Source organism: Phoenix dactylifera, chromosome 12 (genome assembly GCF_009389715.1).
Source record: "Phoenix dactylifera cultivar Barhee BC4 chromosome 12, palm_55x_up_171113_PBpolish2nd_filt_p, whole genome shotgun sequence".
Taxonomy (NCBI): domain Eukaryota; kingdom Viridiplantae; phylum Streptophyta; class Magnoliopsida; order Arecales; family Arecaceae; genus Phoenix; species Phoenix dactylifera.
This window is the reverse complement of record NC_052403.1, coordinates 4,142,694-4,164,197: the sequence shown is the minus strand read 5'-3', so window position 1 is coordinate 4,164,197 and position 21,504 is coordinate 4,142,694. Positions and strand designations below refer to the sequence as shown.

Below are 21,504 nucleotides of genomic sequence, written 5' to 3'. Positions count from 1 at the left end.
ATAATGTTTTTTCTTTTAAAAATCTTCTGCTTTCATGGCTGCGATGCCTCATGTAATGACGGAAATATTTTCTAATTACCTACTGGACGATCCTTAAACCTACAGAAAAAATTTCTTAATTCAGATTATCAACTCCTTATCTACAGTCCGCTCCTCTTTTACCAGTAGTATCCACTTTTCGATGATTTTCGACGCATTAGTGATACAGCCACCTACTATAACCAAATATAGAAATAATAACCTTGTATTGTAGGTCCATCGATGTGATCCTGGCGGTGATTACTTGTGAATAATGATTTCTCTCTTGAAGTCAGATCTGAATTTAGGTCTGAATTATATTCAATGTTCGGCCCTTTGCTTCATGAATATTGAAAATCGGCCTTGTATTGTAGGTCCATCGATGTAATCCGGGTGGCGATTAAATAAACAACTTCTCTCTTGAATTCGGATCTGAATTTAGGTCTGAACTATATTCAATTTTCGAACCTTTGCTTCATGAATATTGAAAATCAGCCTTGAACCTGTTATAAATGAAAATGATTACTTCTGTAGTTCAATTCTAAATCTGTTTATGATGTGGTTAAAGCAGTAAATAACTGTGAAAAGGATGTAATTTTACCAAAGCAAGAAGAAAATTTAAAGTGGAGGACACAGGAGAAGTAGACAAGAAAAATAGAAGGAAGAAAGAAAGTGGAGAAGGGGAAAAGGCCTGCTGCCCCCTTTTTTGGGGTCAATAATCATGCCACTGTCATTTTTTTAAAAGAAATAAATGAACCCAACCTAATCAGCTAGTTGATAAAGCCTGTAATGAGCTTAACCTGTTAAAAACCCCAGGTAGGACATTTCAATTAGAAAATAGGTCGGAGCTTAAGCAGTCAACCTTAACCTAGATAAAAGCCTTAGCCTACTACTCTTCAAGTCTGAAGGAGTCTTATGAGTAATAAAATGACTAGCTGATGGTCATAATAAGAGATCTGACTAACCTGTTTTCATACTCAAGATTGGGCACAAATGGGATGCTCCAATTAAGATGTAATTCTCAGCCAAATCAGGTAATATAAGCATACAGTTGGCCATCCTGTTGGATTTTTGTGAGGACTCAAAAATAGGAAGCAAACCAGCTGACTAAATCGAACCCTTTTATTGACTTCTTGTCCCTTTATCAGATTGCAATCAGGACACCTTAAAGGGACACTCTGCAGTCCAATTGCCTAAGCTAAAAGGACTGCTGGCCACTAAGTTCATCCTGTTTGAGCCAAAAATGACTATTAAAAAGGAAAGCAAGGTCAGACCGTTTTCCTGACTGTATTGTTGTTCAAAAACTCTTCTAGATACTCTAAAAACTTCTGAAAATGAAACTGAAAGAAAATTCTGACGATACTAAAGCCCAAGAAAAGGCTGATAAGGTCTTTATAGTTGGCTGCTTCCTTCATCAGTAATGATGGGCCATACTATTTTTCCTGGATGGTCCTTCACTTTCCTTTGTCCGCACTATTAAGGGAGTGTATTATCACAAAGCGACAGTGTATTATAAATTTCCTAACTTGCCCTTCTATTTTTTTGCCAATATGATGTGGATGAGGAAAATAAGGCTAAAGAACTTATAATTTTTGTAAACATATGTCTGTATAAGTGATTAAAGATTTAGGCTATATGCATTCCTGTTATCTGTGCATATAAATATCTGCCCCGTAAGTTTTTTTTCTCCCTTTGTGTTTGGCACTCATTTTCACGTCATCATTTTTGGTACATGTCTACATGTCAAACATTTCATTGCCTTTGACTCAGATTTTAAGTGGGTTGAGCATGTTTTGGAGTTTGGGTCTGTATTTCGACCATGAGAGTGAAATTTATGAATTATGACAGACTGGTTGGTTGGGCTCATGTCTGGTTAGCTCTTTTATGGTTGTTCTTTTACTTTGTAATTGGTTGTTTTGTTCTCATTGCAATCATCTAATAAGAGTCGATAAAGGATCTTTAATCCAAGCAAAAATAGTTATTGAAGAGTGAAAAACCTGATGAGAGGTGCCTCAGCACACATCTTGTCCCTATGTCCTGTTCTTTCTTCACATTTTTGGCTTGAAACACCACCAGTTTTCTACTTTGTCTCAAGACATGCACATTACTTACTGTTGAGTTTATTATCATATGGGTTTTGTACTTACTTTCAGTTATGAGTGTGCTTCTTCTTCACATGTGTTATTGGAATTCATCATTAAACAGTGATGGTTCAGATCAAGTTGAGGTGGCTAGGAGAGGTTGCATCAGGATGGGATGGGTCATTTGGGTCATGTTGAGTATTCTTGAATAAGTTGGTCGTGCTGGGTCATTGGAATTGACTTGTCGGATGGTTTGGTGTCGTAGTTCACAGTAGTGTTTTCTATCCATTAATGGGGTTACATATTGCAAAATGAGAGTGCATATTGTTACATCCACCAGGGGACCTTGGTGGCACTTCTCCATTTAGACATGTAGAAAGAGAATATTTTATTGAGTCTAATATTTATACTATCTAATTTATCTGATGTACACTGGTTACAATCGGAAAATGTGTGTGCGAGAGAAGTTCATCGCAGAATACAGCTATAAAATATATTCAGTCAATTGACTTAAATTATATAATTCATATGGTGAGTGATCATTTTTGAAGTGATATCTAGTGGGTGAGTAGTCTAATTGCTAGTAACCATATGTTATCAATGCAATTTTTGTCTATTTTTGTTGCAAGACAATCTTATTTGGACTACACTGTGATTTCAGGAAGCCATGGAGAAAGCTATAAAAAATAAAGTTGCAAAAGCGGTCGTACCAGCTATTGATGTTATGTTTCAAGCTCTTAGGTCCGCATTTATTTTCTCTTCAAATTGAGGTTTCATTTGCTGATTTCATCATTGACAATAATCTAATTCTGCCATTCCTGTGTCAACTATTCCTATGTGAAGTGAATTTGGGGCCAAGGTTGTTCCACCCAAGAAAATTTTGAAAATGCTTCCTGAACTTTTTGATCACCAAGACCAGAATGTTCGTGCATCTTCCAAAGGGCTGACACTTGAACTATGTCGTTGGATTGGGAAGGAACCAGTAAAATCAATTTTGTTTGAGAAAATGCGAGATACCATGGTGAGTTTTTTTTCATTCTAGTTTCATGAATTATGTTTTGTACTGTGCAGCTGAACTACTTTCTCTTTTTGTCTGAAGAAAAAAGAGCTGGAAGCAGAACTTGCCAATGTCACTGGGATTGCTAAGCCAACTCGCAAGATAAGGTCAATTTATCTCATCTTTGCTATTTAATATGTTTTGGTTCTATATCTTTTCTTCTGTGACCATCTATTTTCTGAGAACTGAATCACATGTTAATGGGTGGGTAGCATATTGTAACTGGTTCTAAGGAACAATTTGATTCATCAATAGAAGAGGGATAAGGGGTTTTATCCCTCTATTTCTACCGAACACATCAAGTGTATCTTATAATAGCAGAGGGATTTTAGTTCTCATAACTTGCTTATTTTAGAATAGTTGATGGATAGTGGTTCCATAAGACACGGTAGCTTGAACAACGCTTATCTTTGGTTTATTCTGCCTCCATCACTTTATTTACCTTTGGTCCATTTTAAAACAATGTTGCTCAAATCCAGCTGTCCACGTATTTGTAGGTTATCATTGCTTTGTCCAAAAAATTGCAACTAAACAAAATTTAAGTTAATTGCTGGAGCCTGGAAAAACAATGCCAAGTGGGTTAAATAAGTACACCAATCCTGTGTCCATGAACCAATCTTAACCAAAAAGTTAAGACGTTCTTTATGGCGTAGTTGACAAGCATATATCAGCAGAATATGTGCAGTTCAAATTTACTCATTTCAGTCAAAGATGTTTTTAAAGTATTGTTTTATGTAAAAGTTCTTCATATGTTATGTAACCCAACCTATTCATGGAAGAAAATCAATGCAACATGCTACATCTTTTCACATTGAAATTATAAACTTGCAATTTGATTATTTTACATGGAAAAGATACTAATTCAGATGATTACTAATAGCATTTGAGATTGTGTGCGACCTGGTATATCATAGATTCTAGATGATTGACTTATCCTATTAAAATTGTTTAGTTTTGTGTTGTTGAATGTGAACTATAAATTAATGAAGGATAAGAAGCATCTAAATTCTATTTGTTTTGGACTGCTTAAAGAATTGATCCTCTTATGCATCTGCACTGATCTGCAGCAGCTAACAAATTTCTGTATGTTTTATAGGCTACAGAATGTGAAATATCTATAAAATAGCTATATAAGATGGGTTCACATTAAATACTTTTAGACCAAATACTGATTAAATATCTTCATGGAGTCGACTACATTCTGGTGCCTTGATTGTTGTATTAAGATGGAGTTGATTAAATGCCTCTCACGGTCTCACTACTCTAGTTTAATCATTCCAGATATTATGGAAAATCTTGAACTTTGTATAACACTAAACTTAAACAAATATTAGTATCTTCTAAAGAATATTTTACTGGGTTATACGGGCGTTTAACATGTATGATTTCGTAAAACTGGATCTTAAATCTCATATCTAGTTTGTTCATGGGCTGGGCCAAGTGACCGGAAGTCCTGACCCAATAAAAGGGGCCTGTGCTCTGGTTTTAGGCCTTAAAACCCATTGGTTTTGAAAGTTAGGAAACTCGAATTGTTTTGGCCCATGCCAGATCTTAAATTTGTGTTAAAAAAAGAATGGGGCTTGATTACTCCCAGCAGGGTCTGAAAAATTAACCAGCTGTAGGTTGGGCTTGGGCCTCACCTGCCTCAAGGCCGCGCTCAGGCCCTAGGCCCCTACCTTTCAATCCCTAGGCTAAATTCTGGCCCAGGCCCGCCCTCCTGATATCCCCAAAAACTAGATTTGTCAGCAAGTTCATATGATCTATTGGTTACACGCACAAATTATAATGAGCTTATTAGATGAAAATTATTTTTAGTGATGAGACCTATGAAGTATCAAAATCTTGTTCTGCATGTTCTTGTTAGTTTCTGCATATGTGAAGCATGTCAAACATGCATGTTTGGTAGGACTACTTTGAAAATTTAACGTGTTCCTTGATTCTCTTTGGAGGTTTTCTTCTACTTTAATAGTCTTTTGAGTGCCCTTTTTACCTCAAGTTGTAAACTGAACTTTGAGAAGAAATGATATGAAGAAGTAGGATATTGATATGCGATTAGTATTCTGACAACTTTTTATCAGATCTGAGCAAGACAAGGAACCGGAGCAAGAAGTTGTTGCTGAAGCTGCGGGTGCTGGTGCTGGTGCTTCTGATGAATCTTTGGCTAATGGTAGTAAAAAATTTCTATATAAATGCATATTCCAATTTGAGCAACCTGTTGAAACATGTAGTTCTTCAGATATATTATGAATAGGAGGCTGATGGAAATTTACCTTCAGCTCCCCAGGAAATAGATGAATATGAACTTGTTGATCCTGTTGATATCTTGACGCCTTTGGAAAAATCTGGATTTTGGGATGGAGTGGTCAGTGCCTTTTCACAATGTTTTAATGCCTTCTTTGTTTTTTAATTACTGTCCTTTTGTTGAATATCTGGTCTATGAGAATGCACCAGGGCTGCTTTATAATATGTCTCTTTAAGTAATAATTTGTGTACTGATTATTTTTAGAAAGCGGCTAAATGGTCTGAAAGGAGGGATGCTGTTGCAGAGCTTACTAAGCTTGCTTCAACAAAAAGAATCACTCCTGGTGATTTTACAGAGATCTGTCGTACACTCAAGAAGGTAGCTTTACTTTCACTTTATTGGAGGACAATTATCTGACACATGGACTGCCAATTAGAACAAAGACATCCCCTTTTTACTTTTTTTTTTTGATAAATATCTTACAGATTATCCAGAGCCTGTTTTAAATGTGTAAATATTGTCACATCATCTAAATAATTATACTATTTTATAGATGATTCTTCCGCTGGTTGTTTAGGGCTAGTGTTCATGATTCCCTGTCATGTCTGGCAATACTAATGTTTTTAAATTATGATTCATATAGTTGGAATGAGGCCTGTGAAACTGATTATGGCTTTGTCTATGTAATGCAAGGATGATGTATGACTTCTTAATTGCAGTTGGTTACACATGAATAAAGTATTCTTATGGTGAAAATGGGTTGCAGCTTGTTACAGATGTGAATCTAGCTGTTTCGATAGAAGCTATTCAAGCAATAGGGAATCTGGCTAAAGGTTTAAGAAATCATTTTGCTGCAAGCTCACGCTATCTACTGCCTGTGTTACTTGTAAGTTAAAGTCTCATACTACTCTTTTTTGCTCTTGTATCATTGAATTCAAACATTTGCCGATTGTTCAATCGTATGCTGTATATTCTGCCAGCTACCAGTCATAAAGTATTGGATATCATAAGGTCTCTTCCTGCCCCTGATGGTGGAAATGCTAGTATTAGCTTTATTTTTGTTGAGTAGCATGAGGATTACACTTTTTTCTTCATGATGTGTTCTTGGTACATTTAAACTCTTTTTACTGTTGCATACTGTGTCATGTGATACGACTTCTGCTTATGCCCTTGCTCTCTGAACAGGAAAAGTTGAAGGAGAAAAAACCAGCTTTGATGGAGGCTCTTACTCATACCCTACAAGCATTGCATAAGTCAGGGTGCTTGACTCTTGGTGATGTTATAGAGGGTGAGTCTTATCCTAGGTAGCGGATACCATGTATCATCTGTTACTATCTATTGTGTGCATGCAAATTCTGTATTTTGGCTTAAAAAAAATCAACAATCGTTTATCTGCTGTATAGTACGTAGCATGGTCTATTGTGATGATACTTGACACTCATTGATTTAGATTGACACATTGACTACAAAATAAATGTTCAAATAGTTTGGAAAATGCTCTGTAGATTGAACACTTCATTATGCACAAGCTTGAAAATCAGTATACATGATTCTTATATAAATAACCACCCATTCTATACTGTTAGTTCTCCTATATATGCTTTGCTTTTACCAATAAACATCATTAGAAATACATGCTATACAGTATTAACAACCCCAACCGAAAAACTAACATTTAAGTGAATTTATGTTAGTAGTTAAACTAGTAAAAGAGGCTGGGGGTTAACAAGTGATGGTTTGACAATATGCAATGCAAGCTAGCTTCCTTGAAAGGATGTTTTCAACTGTTCTAGGTTCATTCTTTCATTATTTTCTGAAAAATTGTTGTAGGGTCATAGGAGTGGGGGAGACTGAAAGGATTTGGATATGAAAGGTGATCAAAGGACAATCTCTATGAGATTGGCCTTGGTTAGTAACTACATATCATTGGTACATTATGATGAATATATATGATTACAAACAGAGGTCTTTTACTTATATTTATCTCTATCACAAATGTAATGCTTGGATTATAAATTTTATCACAAAAACCTTTGATGAGAGGAATGATGGTTCTGGGAGGCCACAAAGGTGGGCATTGGAGGAGAATTGAAGGACGTATAGGAGAATGAGGTTATTCAAAAGTTAAGGTCACATGGCATTGTCTTTCAAGAGAATTATAAAGATGACATAATTTTTCTCTCTTTTTTTGTTTATTTTCTGATACCTGTATTGATTGAGATCAGACAATAATCATCATCTGTTATAATAGGGAATGTAACAAGATTTCTTGGTCAATTCATGCATTTCTCTCCCATTTTTTAAGATGAAGATGTATTATTGTATGTATTCTTCAATGATTAGGGCAGAAGTGGATTATATGGGGAGATTTTGAAAAACAGAATTGCTAATTATGCTTTTGGTATGGAAGGTTACTTTTAGGGACTGATGACATTTGAAAGTAACGGTGCATATATGTGTTAGATCTAATTCATGTGAGAATTTACTTGCTGGCATACTTATATGTTGCTACATGGTCTCACCTTCTTGTAGGATTATGACTAGGGGGTGCAATTGAGCTGAGCCAAGTTGAGTAGCTAGAGGCTCAATTTCGACTTGATTTAAAATACTCGGGCTTGAAACTCGACTCGAGATCGATTGAGCCTTCATATCCAAAAGCTCAAACTCTACTTGATTAAAAAGAAAAGCAATACTTGAGATTGACTCAACTCGACTTGAATATCAATCGAAACATACTTGAGCTCGAGTTTAAGCTCGAATTTGAGCCTTGGTCATAATTAAAAAAATATAGTTAAAAGTTAGAAGTTAGGTCAGATTAAAAGTATATAAATATTATATTTTAAAATATTTAATTAATAATATATATTATAAATAAATTATAATATCATTAGAAATATATATATACTCTTGACTAAGCTCGCGAGCCTTCAAGCCGAGTATTTTGATACTCGAGCTCAACTTAAAAAATTGTTCGAGCTACTGGAGCTCGGTAATAGTCGAGTCGAGTCGAGCTTGGACTTGAGTCGAGCTCGAGCAGCTTGCAAGCTGTTTGGTTCATTTGCACCCCCTAATTATGACTTGTCTAGATGTTTTCTTTTGTTGCTTGTCCAGTGAGTTGCCTAATGTTAGTCTAGGTCCATTTCCTTGCGAGTTTGTAGCGTGCTGGTTCTAATGACAATTATTAATATGTTATTCTAGACTCAAGTTTTAACATTCTTCGCCAGTCAAATTTCATACCACTATAGATACACAAAGAAGTATATTTCCCCCCTCATATGATATAAACTTCTACTACCTGCATCTTTAATATTCTCTGATTAAAATATCTTAGGACGTTTTCTATCTTGAGATTTTGCTCTTTAACCTTTAAATTCTTTATTAAATTTTTTGGATTCATGTGGAACTCTGAATCTTAATTGGATCAATCCTTTGGAGTCATTTTAGTACCTATTTAAATCTTAGTTGATTACTCATTGTTGCAGATGTTAGAGTCGCTGTGAAAAATAAAGTTCCAATTGTGCGCTCATTAACGTTAAACTGGGTCACATTTTGTCTCGAAACAAGTACTAAAGCTGTTGTTCTTAAGCTGCACAAGGATTATGTACCTATCTGCATGGAGGTAAGCAAATACCAACACCCCTACTCTGTGCTTGAAGTCTTAATAGTTTTATTGGAGATATGTAGTATGATCTGTTTGTGCGTGTGTATATATTGCATGTCTTTGATGTCTCTATTGATATCTGTAGTGCTTGAACGATGGCACCCCGGAAGTGAGAGATGCCTCTTTTGCTGCTTTGGCGGCTATAGCTAAGGTAGTTACAAATAAGAAATGCCTTTCATTTCATATGTACCAAGAAGATAGCTACTTTCTTTAGCAAGAATGAACATTCAGTGTTGTTTTAATTCTTTCTTTTGTAGATGGTTGGTATGAGACCTTTGGAAAAATCATTAGAAAAACTTGATGATGTGAGGAAAAAGAAGCTATCAGAAATGATTGGAAGTAGCGGTGGTGGTGCGGCTACTAGTTCAGAATCAGGTCTGAAATTTCAATGGCATACTTTTGTTGTTTATCTGTATCAACACTTCAGAAAATGTTTTGCTTTGTCGTGATGATGATTTGTTTGATGCCAGCTCTGGTCTCAACTAAAAGTGGAAATATTTCTGGTCATGAGGTGAGTTTATGTTTTTTTCCACACTCGATACATTTTCTTTCCCCAACACCTTATGTTAATATTGGTAACTGTTCTTGTTTCTGGCTAATATATCTTAAAGAAACTTTTCTTATTCATTCCACACGTCAAGATTCTTTAAAGAAGTTTGTTCATTAGGTTAAAATTTTTCATTGTGGAAATCGGTTAGATTAGCAGAAAATCGGAACATTTGGGCCAAAAGAAAAGCACATTGCTTATTCTGTTGGAAATGCTCTGAAACTGAAAATAGCTTAATTTAATGATGAAATATTTCTCAAAGCAGAAAAAAACAACAATAAGAAAACTATTGCAATTGAAGAAAATGATAATAAGTTACGATATGGGGCCAAAGCAAATCATCTCTCCTTTTACAAAATGAGATTAAACAATAATCGTGTAGATGGTTGGCAATGATACTTGAAACGACATTCTTTTGGGCTGACAATTAAAACTGCTTTAAGATTTTGTCAGCTGTAGTTGTCCGTTGGCATTATGCTTTCTCTGAGCTTTGCTCCACTGAAAAGATACATCCCATCTTGCTGGGCTTATTAATTGCATGCCTGTTCTTTCACTTCAAGTGAAGGTCACTTCTCTTTGTGCTATTCTTTTGTACTTCATGGGGATTTGTACTACATTTGATATAGATACTGTACCGGTTCATGTTAGTGTTGTGCCGAACTATATGGGAAGTTAGATGAGCTTTCTTGCTTTTGCTTTCTAAATTATCATTTTATACTTTAAATTGAAGATTTGTTTCTTTTAGATAACTAATACATCATATTGACTTGTTGAACCAATTTGTTAGCAATTCCTTATCCTTTTCTAGGCTTTCTGTTGTTATCGATGCTCATTGAGTTTTTCAATCCATTTCGTTATCATAAATGATCATTAGTACAATGGGTGCTGGACAAATCTGTTTATTTTATTTATTTATTTCATATTTACTCCTATGGGAACTAAAATTGCTATTTTCTCAATTATCTGAAGGCTGCTGACAACTCATTTGTGAGAAGATCTGCAGCAAGCATGCTTACAAGAAAGAAGCCTGCCCAAGCAGCTGTGAGTTGCAATTTTTACTTTATCACACCAATTTGCGGAGAAAGTCACATCTGCTTAGTCTTAACTCTTATCTGATTGATTTAATATTATAACTTCTTATTCAGTCAACTACCAAGAAAAATGGCTTGGTCAAATCAGGCACTGTGAAAAAGGCTGATGGAGTTGGACGGTCAAAGGCTTTAGGATCAGTTGAGACTGAAGATGTTGAGGTTATTTGCTGATTAGAAACTGAATCTTTGACTTGTTAAATTAATGAAAGATAATCTGTACTTGGTAGATTATAGTAATGCAATACCAATGAAAGTAAATCGTTTGAGAAAAAAGCAAAATACTTTCTTATTTTTATGTGGGTTGCTATTCTCTTTAGATGGTCCCTTGAATGGCATGTCATAATGTTTCTCTTGTTTGCAGCCAGGTGATATGAGTCTTGAAGAAATTGAAGGAAAATTGAGTTCTGTTATAAAGCCTGATGCGATTTCTCAATTAAAGAGTGGCGTTTGGAAAGAACGCCTTGAAGGTTTGTTTTTATGCCCCATGACACATCTGGTTAACTTGTTATTGCTGGTTTGAATATTGTCTTGGATTGCATCATGAATTAACTCTGTAGTTTGATTTTGCCGTCTGCTTTTTTTTTTGCTTCTCTTAGTCAGTATTATTTTGTAGAATTACTGGATTATGTTGAAGTTAGCTTTAGTTGGTAACTTCTTTTATAATGCTTTTTCTTCGGAAAAGTGAAAGTCTCACACTTGTGCTTATTATTCTACTTATCCTTCATTTCTTGTGTGCACAATTAGTTGTCTATCAACCTCTCATTTGATGCAAAACCAGAACAGAAGATCTTGACTCTTTCTGTAGAGAGTTGATAAGGATCAGGTCGCTCATCCTTTTTTTTTTTTTTTTTTTATTATTTGACACTTTGATAGGCAGCATTGTTTGTTAGAACTTTAGATGCTTATCAAGAAAGCAATGCCTTTGGACTTTTGGTAGGTGCTGGATGTACACCATTATTGATGAGTAGATACTTATGGAGAAGATATAGACTACAAAACAATGCCATCTGTTGGATGCTGCAATCTTCAAAAAGCCAAAACTATAATGGTCATTTTCAACTAGACTAAAAGAAAGAGGTGTGACTCTTAGAGAATGGTTGATGCAATTATTTGTGAGACTCATAGAGTACGATTGATGCAACTACTTGAAAAACTCGACCTTGATCGTTGTTCCCATGGTAAGACTTGGAGTTCCATAATCATGATTTGTTTAGAAACTTTATTACAGGGAAACTCCTTATTCTCTGGTTATGTGAGATTTAAGACATAGAATGAGGCATAGACATTTGCTCTTTCTCTGGCTGCTAGGCTAGCACATCATTATAGAAGAATCCAAGTAAACTACCCTGTGGGCTTGTCAAAGGACATCTACTATTCTCTTCAATCTGCTTGTTCTGTACTACAAATCAAGGCGGCGTCTGCTTCTGCTAGAGTTTCAACTGCTGCTAGACATGTCTTTCAAAAGGAGATTCTGGAATATTATTAATGAGATTTTAGGCAGATTCGCATCGTAAAAATAAGGGAGTAAGAATTATTCTGCCAGTTGGGGGCGTCACATTGTAATATCTAACATAGCGCCAACAGGGCTGTGGTTTGGAATTTGTTCGTGGACCATTACATTGTACCTTCATCTTAGACTTCCATTCATTGTAGATTGTAGTTTTTTTTCTCCTTTTCTTGATTAATATTTTTTTTCCTTCGTTTGGCACATCACAGTTTTCTTGCTACACCTGATTTCTAAAACTTACCAGATGGCATAGTATTGAAATATCGGATATTTCCCTATGGGGAAGGATATGGGCACTTTGAGTTGCCAGCAAATTCTTTAGGTCAGCCTTCTTTATTGAAGGGTTTTTTAAAAAAAATAAATGGTAGAAAGCTATGAGGGAGATGAATAAGTAGTGATTTGTTGTTCCAATGGAGTTGATAATCAAGTTATTGGAAAATAATTTGGAACAATATCTGATTTTTTCCTTGTAGATGTGATAAAGTGGTTGAATGTTGTGGAACTTTCTTATTTGGAGCACTGGAGACATTTACGAGGGACAGTAGACTATGCTGCTTCCTTTTTCTTTACTCATAATTAAGTTATAATGCTCGATTTGCCTATCTTCCCCTGTTCTGTGAATGACATTTATAGGTAATTAAGGTTGCCACAGAATTTAGGAGGGTGTAGATTTGATGAAATATTGATGTCGTCAATATATTAAAAGGGTGACACGATATTGGTGGCACTCGAGGGCTCTTCATATGTCTCAAATCTTTGGTTCCAATTTATGAAGATTGACTTCATTATTGAAATTATGCTTTGAATGTCAATCCTCGGTCCATTACAGAAGTAAGCTGATAAAATTTTTAACAAGAATTGCGATAAATTCTAGTGTACTGATCCAGCAAGAAAACAGAATAAAATTTTTGATGGATGACAAGGAGTATACAATTTCTATGATTGCATTCTATAAAGTGTCACAGTGACCGGGTATAATTGCCCTACTCTGCTTTGGCATTGGAACACAAGTGGTGATACAAGTTTGATATGCAAATTTGGTGTTAGCACTGGTGGAAGAAAGAATTTGTAGGTATAAATCAATCCATTTAGATGTTGCAGTCAAGGGTTCTTGACCCTATTTTTCAGCAATCTCATTTTTACTTCCACGATACAATGTGGGATAAGGTCTGCCGAACCGGTATCGGGACTTATAGCAGTTGGCGGACAGGTCGGTACAGTACTGGTTCGGTACCATACTGACACGGACGCTTGGGCAGGTCGGCACGTCCAATTTTTTTTGAGTTTTTCAAGTTCAATTAATTGGTAATAAATCTTTTTCAACATTTTCAATGATTTTAAGTCTTATTGATGTTTTTTTTGATATTTTTTGATATTTTTTGAGATTTCTATAATTTCGGTTTAACCTAAATGATGCATCTTGTTGTTTTAAAATGATACAAAATATAAAATGATTAGTAAAATATTGCATGCTACAAGAAGCAATATGAAATATCCTCAAATCAAGTAGTGAGATGAAAAATATAAAATAATACAATTAATTACATATATATTAATGTACAATATACATACCGATATCTAAAATTTCATCGAGCGGTGATTTCTCTCGTAGATATCCGGATCATTAGCATCATTAGGAGGCATACATCAGCCTGCCCCTCTAATCAAACAACATTGTAGTTTTGTATGTTCATTCCTTAAGGAACACGTTTCAGATTATAAGCACTTTTGGATCTTTCGCTGAAGCTCTGGTTCTGAGAGGTATCCTCTGCTGATAAAATGACTGTGAAGGGGCCCATTCGAATAAGCCGATAGCAAAATTCTACTCGTAAGATGCTCCGGACTGCATAGTGTAGTAGTCACCGGATGATGCCTCAAACACACCATATCCATATTTGTATCCATATAGGTTATAAGCTGCATGTGGCTGCGGGTAATAGGATTTAGTATACGATTTGGAACTTGAGACGCCTTTGGATCTTATTCCACGTGCAAGGTCATCTGCAGCTGCATCGTGTCCTGAATGACCTTGAGGTGCTCGTCTCCTATATGCAATCGGATTTTCGCGAGCTCCAAATTGTGCACCGTGATCCCTATCCTATGTAGCATGCGGCTATCTCATAAACGGTGGTTTCATGTCTTCCACTTTCTCCTTGGCCAGCAGATCTATGACAACTAGAACTACTGCTCTTGATTTTTGAATCTGAGTGAACTGGCTTCTCTTCTATACTCTCCATTGGAGCTGCAGGTGCCTTTTATTTTTCTATTTTGGTGTGTTAGGCAGCTGCCTTCTTACTCTTCGTGCCACTCACTGCCTGCTTACTCTTCACGCCGCTCTTTGCCTGTTTACCCTTCGTGCCCCTCTCTGCTTGGCTATGTTGGGAGAATGTATGTTGCCTTTCTAACTGAGTCGACCGAGTAGCGTAATGGCCTCGTCTAAGCATCTCTTGATCATGTCTCTAGGAGGATATCTCGGACAAAGTGCCATGTGGTGACCGGCTTTCCTGTGGCTATGGCTGATCAGCTGAAAGGATGCATGAAATTTTGCTTTCTGCCCATTACTCTACATCGACCCTGGCCTCGTTGGATACAAAACTGACCCTTCGGCCTTTTCAACACCTCCTTTTAATAAAATAAGCAAAGGAGGGGCCCGGTTTCGAATCGAGTTGACTTGGTTTGCACTGACTTTGAACGGAACCAGCCGATTTCGAATGGTTCTGGCTAGTTCGGACTTTTTTTGACCAATTCGGTTCGGACTTTCTCGGGCCGGTTTGGGTCGGTTTAGAACCTGTTTTGGCTGGTTTGGAGCAGGAACCGATTTTAATGGGCGAATCGACCCAGTTCCCCACCGGGTCGGCTTGGTACGGGTCGAACCGGGCGGTTTGGTCCGGTTCAGCCTACCTTGATGTGGGACCTTATTGATTGATGTGCACAATGCACGTATTTATGCTATTGATATATATATATATATATATGCATATTTGTGTATTTACGTATTCATGCTTGTCCTTTATGTGTGTATCTAATTATTATGGCTTAGAACTTAAGATCTACTTAACACATGCAACATATTTCGCTAACATTATATTAATTAAGTTACTGAAGCCTGAGCTTTTAGATAAGAGTAGTTCCATTTATCCTCCATTTTTGGAAAAATTGCATAGGCATGTGGATAATGTAGGTGACATTATATAGTTGAATTGTTGACTAAATGATCTTTTTCGCATCGTGCATTACCTATTACTGGTTATGTAGAACTTGTTTGGTAACTTGTGGGTTTCTAGAGCAATATGTAGGATTGGATCCCCTTTCGTCTTCCTCTGTGCTTCATTGTTTTTCTTCAGGCTCTTATTTTCTAGAATAAGGCCTATTTTCAAGAGAGAGGTTAAGAAATTGCTATAACTGATTAATTTTTCAGTCTGTCACTCTCTTTGTCTCTGTGCGCGCGTGCGCAAATACATTTCGTGCTTTTAACCCAACTCAAGTTTGGTCCCAAATCTTTGGGGTGCATGTGCATGTGCACACATGCACATTTTCGATTTGAACTATTTATGCATAATTGGATGGTGCGGAGAAATTTGGAAATTTGTTTCATACGAAGGAGTAGCATTTCCTGTTTAATTTTCTATTTTGACTTTCCTATTAATATATACATGGTAATTGTAAACTTCTGAAAAAAAATAAATATACAATGCTTTTTTTTAGTTTACATTCCTAGCTCATGATTTTGAGAACACTAAAGTAGCTACTTTTTTTGACAGCTATTGGCTTGCTAAAGCAGGAAGTTGCAAATCTTGGAGATCTCGATCAGTCTGCTGAAATTTTGATTCGTTTATTGTGTGCTGTTCCTGGATGGGGCGAGAAGAATGTACAGGTATTGCACTTTGTTATTATTATTATTATTATTATAGAAGTAGGATTATTGGGAGCCTGCCCAAAAATCAGGGTGAGGGTGGGATCGAGCTGAAGTCTGTTATATCCATATTTTACCAACTCATTGTGCACCCTTTATTTGTACATGAATTTGGAATGAATATATATATCTTTCACATGACATGCCATTTGAATTTTTATTCATTGAAATAGGTTCAACAACAAGTCATCGAGGTTATCACATACATAGCTTCAGCTGTGAAACGCTTTCCAAAACGATGTGTTGTACTGTGTCTTCAAGGTATGCTTTTGCTGGTAAAATTTTCATAGTTATTCTTCACAAGTGTATGTGTTTATGTATAAATATTATTATATTTACATATGTACATATATATATATAAAATTGTTAAGTAACTAGACACCAGAAGTTTAAGTTGTTAGGAAAGGGGTCAATAATGTATATAAGGTCTTAACATCGCCCTCACGTGCCTCTTGAACCATGCATGTGAAGGCATAAATGACTCAAGAATGACTCGAGATAAGAACAAGTCAAGAATGACTAAACAAGGAATGAGTCAAGAGAAGAAAAGAAGGTAATTAATGAATTGTTTGAAGGAAAATTGGTTAGAAGGGGATGTGGACCCATGACCTTTTGCTCTCATACCATGTTATCCATCACTGTTCTTAATTTGTGCAACTCCATGAGCTCCTCTAATATACTCCTTTCTTAATCTATCCTTTCTAGTTTTACCATATATATTTATATTCATATATGTGTGTTTATATATAAACATAATTATTGTTTATATACGTGTGCACAATTAGGTTGAGATGGTTTGTGCATGTGCAATAAAGATATTGGTAGCCCTAGTGAGAAGAAATAAATTAATTTTTGTCGGATGATGTAGGAGGGGAAGACCTAAGCTGACATGCATGACAGTTGTAAGAAAATATACAGAGAAACTTGAAATCACATAAGTGGTGGCCTAAATAAAAAATTGTGACGAATGAAGATCCATAAAGCCAGCCCAACGTAGTTGGGATAATGCTTAATGATTATGGTTATGTAAATATGTTGATGTAATGCCTTTGGGAGGCAGTGGGTCAAATCAGGTTGGGTCAACTTCTACTCTCAAGGCCCAGCCTGCCTGACATGAGCCCGACTAACCTGCCAATGGATCACTGTCATTTGAACCTATTGTCACTCAGGTCAATGAGACTGATCAGGATCTGACTTGGGTAAGGAGGAACAGAGGATAGGGGAAGAAGATAAGAGGAAGAGAGGAAGAGAAAATGAGGGAAGCAAGCTAAGAAAAGAAGATAGCTAATGAATGGTGGTGAATTTTGATGGAAGACATGATAGGCTGCTGCAGGGAAGCAGTCTGTAGTGGGGTTATGAATGTTGGACTGCTGCAGGCTGCCAGTATGTGGCAGGATGGGTTGTTGAGTAGAGGAGAGTGAGGAAGGGTGGAGTGTAGGAAGAAAGGTGAGGGAAGATGAGGAGCATAGGGCCAAGGTGAAGGGAGAGGAAGAGAGGAGAGGGAGGGGAGTCAGGCAGTGGAGAGATTGGAGGAGGGTAGGGATTATACTTCAGGGTTTTGATTTTGTAGTATATGCTATACATGTATAAGTATATTATCAAGTTATGTATTATGACTGTAAGGATTGGATCATCGCAACCTGACTCTAACCTGCCAATTGATCAACATTTTCTGGACCCAAAGCCGACCCTTTGAACAAACATTTTGGGCACTGCCAGGTCAGGTTTATTGGGTTCTTGTCAAAATTGCCAACCCTATATACTAGGTGAAATATTTCGGTGGCTCTAATAGCTTATCATAAGATGGTTATCTTAACAAAGTTATTCTAAATGTCCCTGTACTTGTTAACATAGATACATGATCCTAAAAATTCTAAACAGAGTTCGCTTAGCATGTTATAGCAACTCTTCACAACTTGTTCTTGCCTTTTCTATGTGGTTCTTTGCTACTTTGGGTTCTGTTTATATCGTCTTTTGCTTTCAGTGAGTTGAAATTTATGAAGATTAATGTTTTTGAGACATATTTCATTTTGACAGGCATAGGTGAAAGGGTGGCTGATATCAAAACACGTGCCCATGCAATGAAGTGTCTCACTACTTTCTCCGAGGCAGTTGGTCCAGGATTTATTTTTGATAGAGTAAGCAGAGATGGGATTATGATTTGGTTTCCTTACCGCTTTTATGTTAAGTATGCTGTTTTATACATCTGGATTGCTTGCATAGAAAACACATCTGTATATATATTATCCATCCATCCATCCATCCATCCATACATACATACATACTTGTTTTTAGTTTATTTGCTAACAACACTGAGAACTTTTGATTATTACACTATAGCTCTACAAAATCATGAAAGAGCACAAGAATCCCAAGGTTCTCAGTGAGGGTATACTGTGGATGGTGTCTGCAGTTGAAGATTTCGGGATTTCCCATTTAAAATTGAAGGTACTTATATGTTCTCTGCTTATTCTATGATGTGCTATTTCTACCGTAGGCTTTTGACGACAACAATTTTGTGCTTCTTGTTTAATTGACAAAAGTGCTGCTTTGCTTTGTTGTAGGATTTGATTGATTTTTGCAAGGATATTGGGTTACAATCTAGTACTGCTGCAACAAGAAACTCAACTATCAAATTGATTGGAATGTTGCATAAGTTTGTCGGTCCAGGTGATGATCCTTAATTTAGCTCAAAACAGTGGCTGCTGATGATTTCAGTTAAGTTTCTAAATTTTGGTTCTCTGCAGATATTAAAGGTTTCCTGACTGATGTCAAGCCTGCACTTCTTAGTGCTCTGGATGCAGAATATGAAAAAAATCCATTTGAGGTATATTTGTAATGCTGGAGCAGGAACTTACCGTCAGATCCTTTACTTCAACACTTGTAGTACTAGTTTTTTTTTTTTTTCCCCGAAAGGGGAGGGGGTTACCTTCCACCCAACCACCCAGGTGTAGGCAGGATTCAAACCCAGGTCGTTGGGTACCTCATTCCAATGATTTTACCAACTGCATTAGTCAGCACCCACCAAACTTGCAGTACTTACCATGTTAATTGACAGGGTGCTGCTGCAGCTCCAAAGAAAACAGTGAAAGTCTTGGATTCTACGTCATGTACATCTGCCGCTGGTTTTGATGGTCTACCACGGGAAGATGTCAGTGCAAAGATAACACCTAATTTATTAAAAAATCTTAGCAGTGCTGATTGGAAGGTATGATGGTAATTAGGATTTTCTTGAGCTTGAAAACTCTTGCCATCAATCATAGATTTCACCTTTCAGTACTATGCAAGGCTGAGCTATGTATGTACTCTTCAGGTTCGTTTGGAGTCTATTGACTCGGTCAATAAAATTCTGGAGGAAGCTCATAAACGCATACAACCTGCTGGAACTGGTATGCTGTCGAATAATGTACTCTTCATATGGTTATAAGATTCAGAAAAATTTTCCATGTTGACCTTGATCCTGATGCTTATCCTATTTTGCAACTGTTAGGGGAGTTATTTGCAGCTCTAAGAGGCCGTCTATGTGATAGCAATAAAAATTTAGTGATGGCAACCTTGTCTACTATTGGTGGACTTGCATCTGCCATGGGTCCTCCTGTGGAGAAGTCAAGCAAGGTTCGCTTAAGCAAAAACTTCTAGTGATTCTTAGTTTCTTTAAATTAATTTGAAGTCTTGATGACAGAATTACTGACACTGTATCTTATAAAGGGAATTCTGGCTGATGTACTAAAATGTCTTGGTGACAACAAAAAGCACATGAGGGAATGCACTTTGAATACTCTAGATGCATGGGTTGGAGCCGTTCAACTTGATAAAATGGTATTCGCTGATCCAAAGGAGATTTGAGAAAATTGTTTTCTGCTTTTGGCATATAGTGATCTGAGGATTTGTTGTTGGTTTTTCCAGGTTCCGTACATTACGGTAGCATTGGCTGAGTCAAAGCTTGGTGTAGAGGGGCGAAAAGATCTCTTTGATTGGTTATCTAGGCATCTTGCAAAAATTAATGAGTCATCTGATGCTTTGCACCTACTAAAGCCCACTGCCTCCTCTCTCTCGGTAATAGTTAAATCTCTCATTTATCAATGTCACTGTTCTAGAAAAATGTAAGAACTATGTTTAATTTTGTTCACTTCTCTGGCCTTTCTCCAGGATAAATCAGCAGAAGTTCGAAAAGCTGCTGAATCTTGTTTAGGTGAAATTTTGAATGTTTGCGGCCAAGAAGCAGTATGTGGTCATCTTTTAAATTTCTTCTATACCAAGGTTTGCTGAATTGGTTCTGAAGGGGGTACCGGCCAACGATTGGTTTGGCACAGGATGGGTCCATTCCATGCCATTGGGGGTGTACCATAAAGAGAGCTGGAGAGGGAGGGAGAGATGAAGAGGGAGGGGGAGAGGGAGAAAAAGAGAGAGGAAGAGAGAGAGAAAGAGATAGGAAGGGGGAGGCAGAGGGAAACCTTAACCTTAACCCTAACCTGAGCATGAGAGAGAGAGAGAGAGAGAGAGAGAGAGAGAGAGAGAGAGGGGGGGGGGGGGGCTCACCGAAGTCAGGATTAGAGGGCTAACGAGGGCAGCGATGCGGGGCCTCATGGGGGTGGCTTCGGGCGCTTGCGAAGGAGATCGCTGCGAATAATCCGAATGCTAGAGCGAGGACGGAGAGAAGAAGAAGATGAAAAGGAGGAGGACAACCATGAGTAGGGGCGCTCTTGAGAGTTCTCTGAGCGCCGGTGTGGGGGGTGTGATGGGAGGAATCAAATCGTGAGGGAAACCAGCCTGTCTCGAATTAAATGCCTGAACCATGCTGGTCCCCGATGGGTCCGGTTCGGCGAACTTTGTTCTATACCTTCCCACTTTATTTATTGTCCTAGTCAGTCATAGAATGTTATATCTTGTGGTTGTTTAGGTGGCCAAGAATCTGAAGGATTTAAAGGGACCAGCCTTAGCTCTTATACTTGAGCGGCTGAAACTTTCTGGTCTACCTGAAGGTGTTCTTTTGTAATCTTAGTCTATCATTTTACTTCAAATGTATTTATCTTAGTTGCTGTCATTATTTTTTTTCTATAATACTCATGTTTTTTTTTGCCCCTTCCAGAAGCTTCAGATTCCACCAAAATGATTTCTACTGGTTTAAAATCCAGCACAAGAAATGCGAAGCCAGGTTCAAATAATTTTGGTGATCGTGGGTCTAAACATGGAAACAAGGCCATATCTTTGGTCTGTTCTTGTCTCAACTTACAAACTTTTTTTTTACAAAAACTTGGCTGCTTATTTTCTTTATATATTGACAGAGAGGTGTTCCCACAAGGGCGTCAAAGCTTGACACTATTGTTTCTGTTCAAGATCTTGCGGTCCAGTCACAGGCTTTGCTTAACATCAAGGACTCAAACAAG

General features: G+C 37.1%; 1 protein-coding gene across 2 annotated transcripts in view; it reads left to right on the top strand.

Annotated features, from left to right (window-relative positions):
- The window catches only part of LOC103705896 (protein MOR1-like), a 37,764-nt gene that overhangs the window by 1,762 nt on the left and 14,498 nt on the right, over positions 1-21,504 (top strand). For both annotated transcript variants that reach the window (XM_008789785.4, XM_008789784.4), the window contains exons 4-33: positions 2,761-2,840; positions 2,943-3,120; positions 3,199-3,263; positions 5,235-5,323; positions 5,433-5,518; positions 5,663-5,776; positions 6,165-6,284; positions 6,584-6,686; positions 8,881-9,017; positions 9,145-9,210; positions 9,317-9,434; positions 9,530-9,570; positions 10,576-10,647; positions 10,752-10,856; positions 11,059-11,164; positions 15,966-16,078; positions 16,291-16,378; positions 18,155-18,255; positions 18,458-18,565; positions 18,682-18,787; positions 18,865-18,944; positions 19,176-19,325; positions 19,431-19,506; positions 19,608-19,732; positions 19,826-19,936; positions 20,024-20,173; positions 20,267-20,341; positions 21,018-21,099; positions 21,207-21,328; positions 21,403-21,504. In XM_008789785.4, coding sequence (XP_008788007.1) covers positions 2,761-2,840; positions 2,943-3,120; positions 3,199-3,263; positions 5,235-5,323; positions 5,433-5,518; positions 5,663-5,776; positions 6,165-6,284; positions 6,584-6,686; positions 8,881-9,017; positions 9,145-9,210; positions 9,317-9,434; positions 9,530-9,570; positions 10,576-10,647; positions 10,752-10,856; positions 11,059-11,164; positions 15,966-16,078; positions 16,291-16,378; positions 18,155-18,255; positions 18,458-18,565; positions 18,682-18,787; positions 18,865-18,944; positions 19,176-19,325; positions 19,431-19,506; positions 19,608-19,732; positions 19,826-19,936; positions 20,024-20,173; positions 20,267-20,341; positions 21,018-21,099; positions 21,207-21,328; positions 21,403-21,504 — 3,069 coding nt within the window. The remainder of the gene's footprint in view (positions 1-2,760; positions 2,841-2,942; positions 3,121-3,198; positions 3,264-5,234; positions 5,324-5,432; positions 5,519-5,662; positions 5,777-6,164; positions 6,285-6,583; positions 6,687-8,880; positions 9,018-9,144; positions 9,211-9,316; positions 9,435-9,529; positions 9,571-10,575; positions 10,648-10,751; positions 10,857-11,058; positions 11,165-15,965; positions 16,079-16,290; positions 16,379-18,154; positions 18,256-18,457; positions 18,566-18,681; positions 18,788-18,864; positions 18,945-19,175; positions 19,326-19,430; positions 19,507-19,607; positions 19,733-19,825; positions 19,937-20,023; positions 20,174-20,266; positions 20,342-21,017; positions 21,100-21,206; positions 21,329-21,402) is intronic.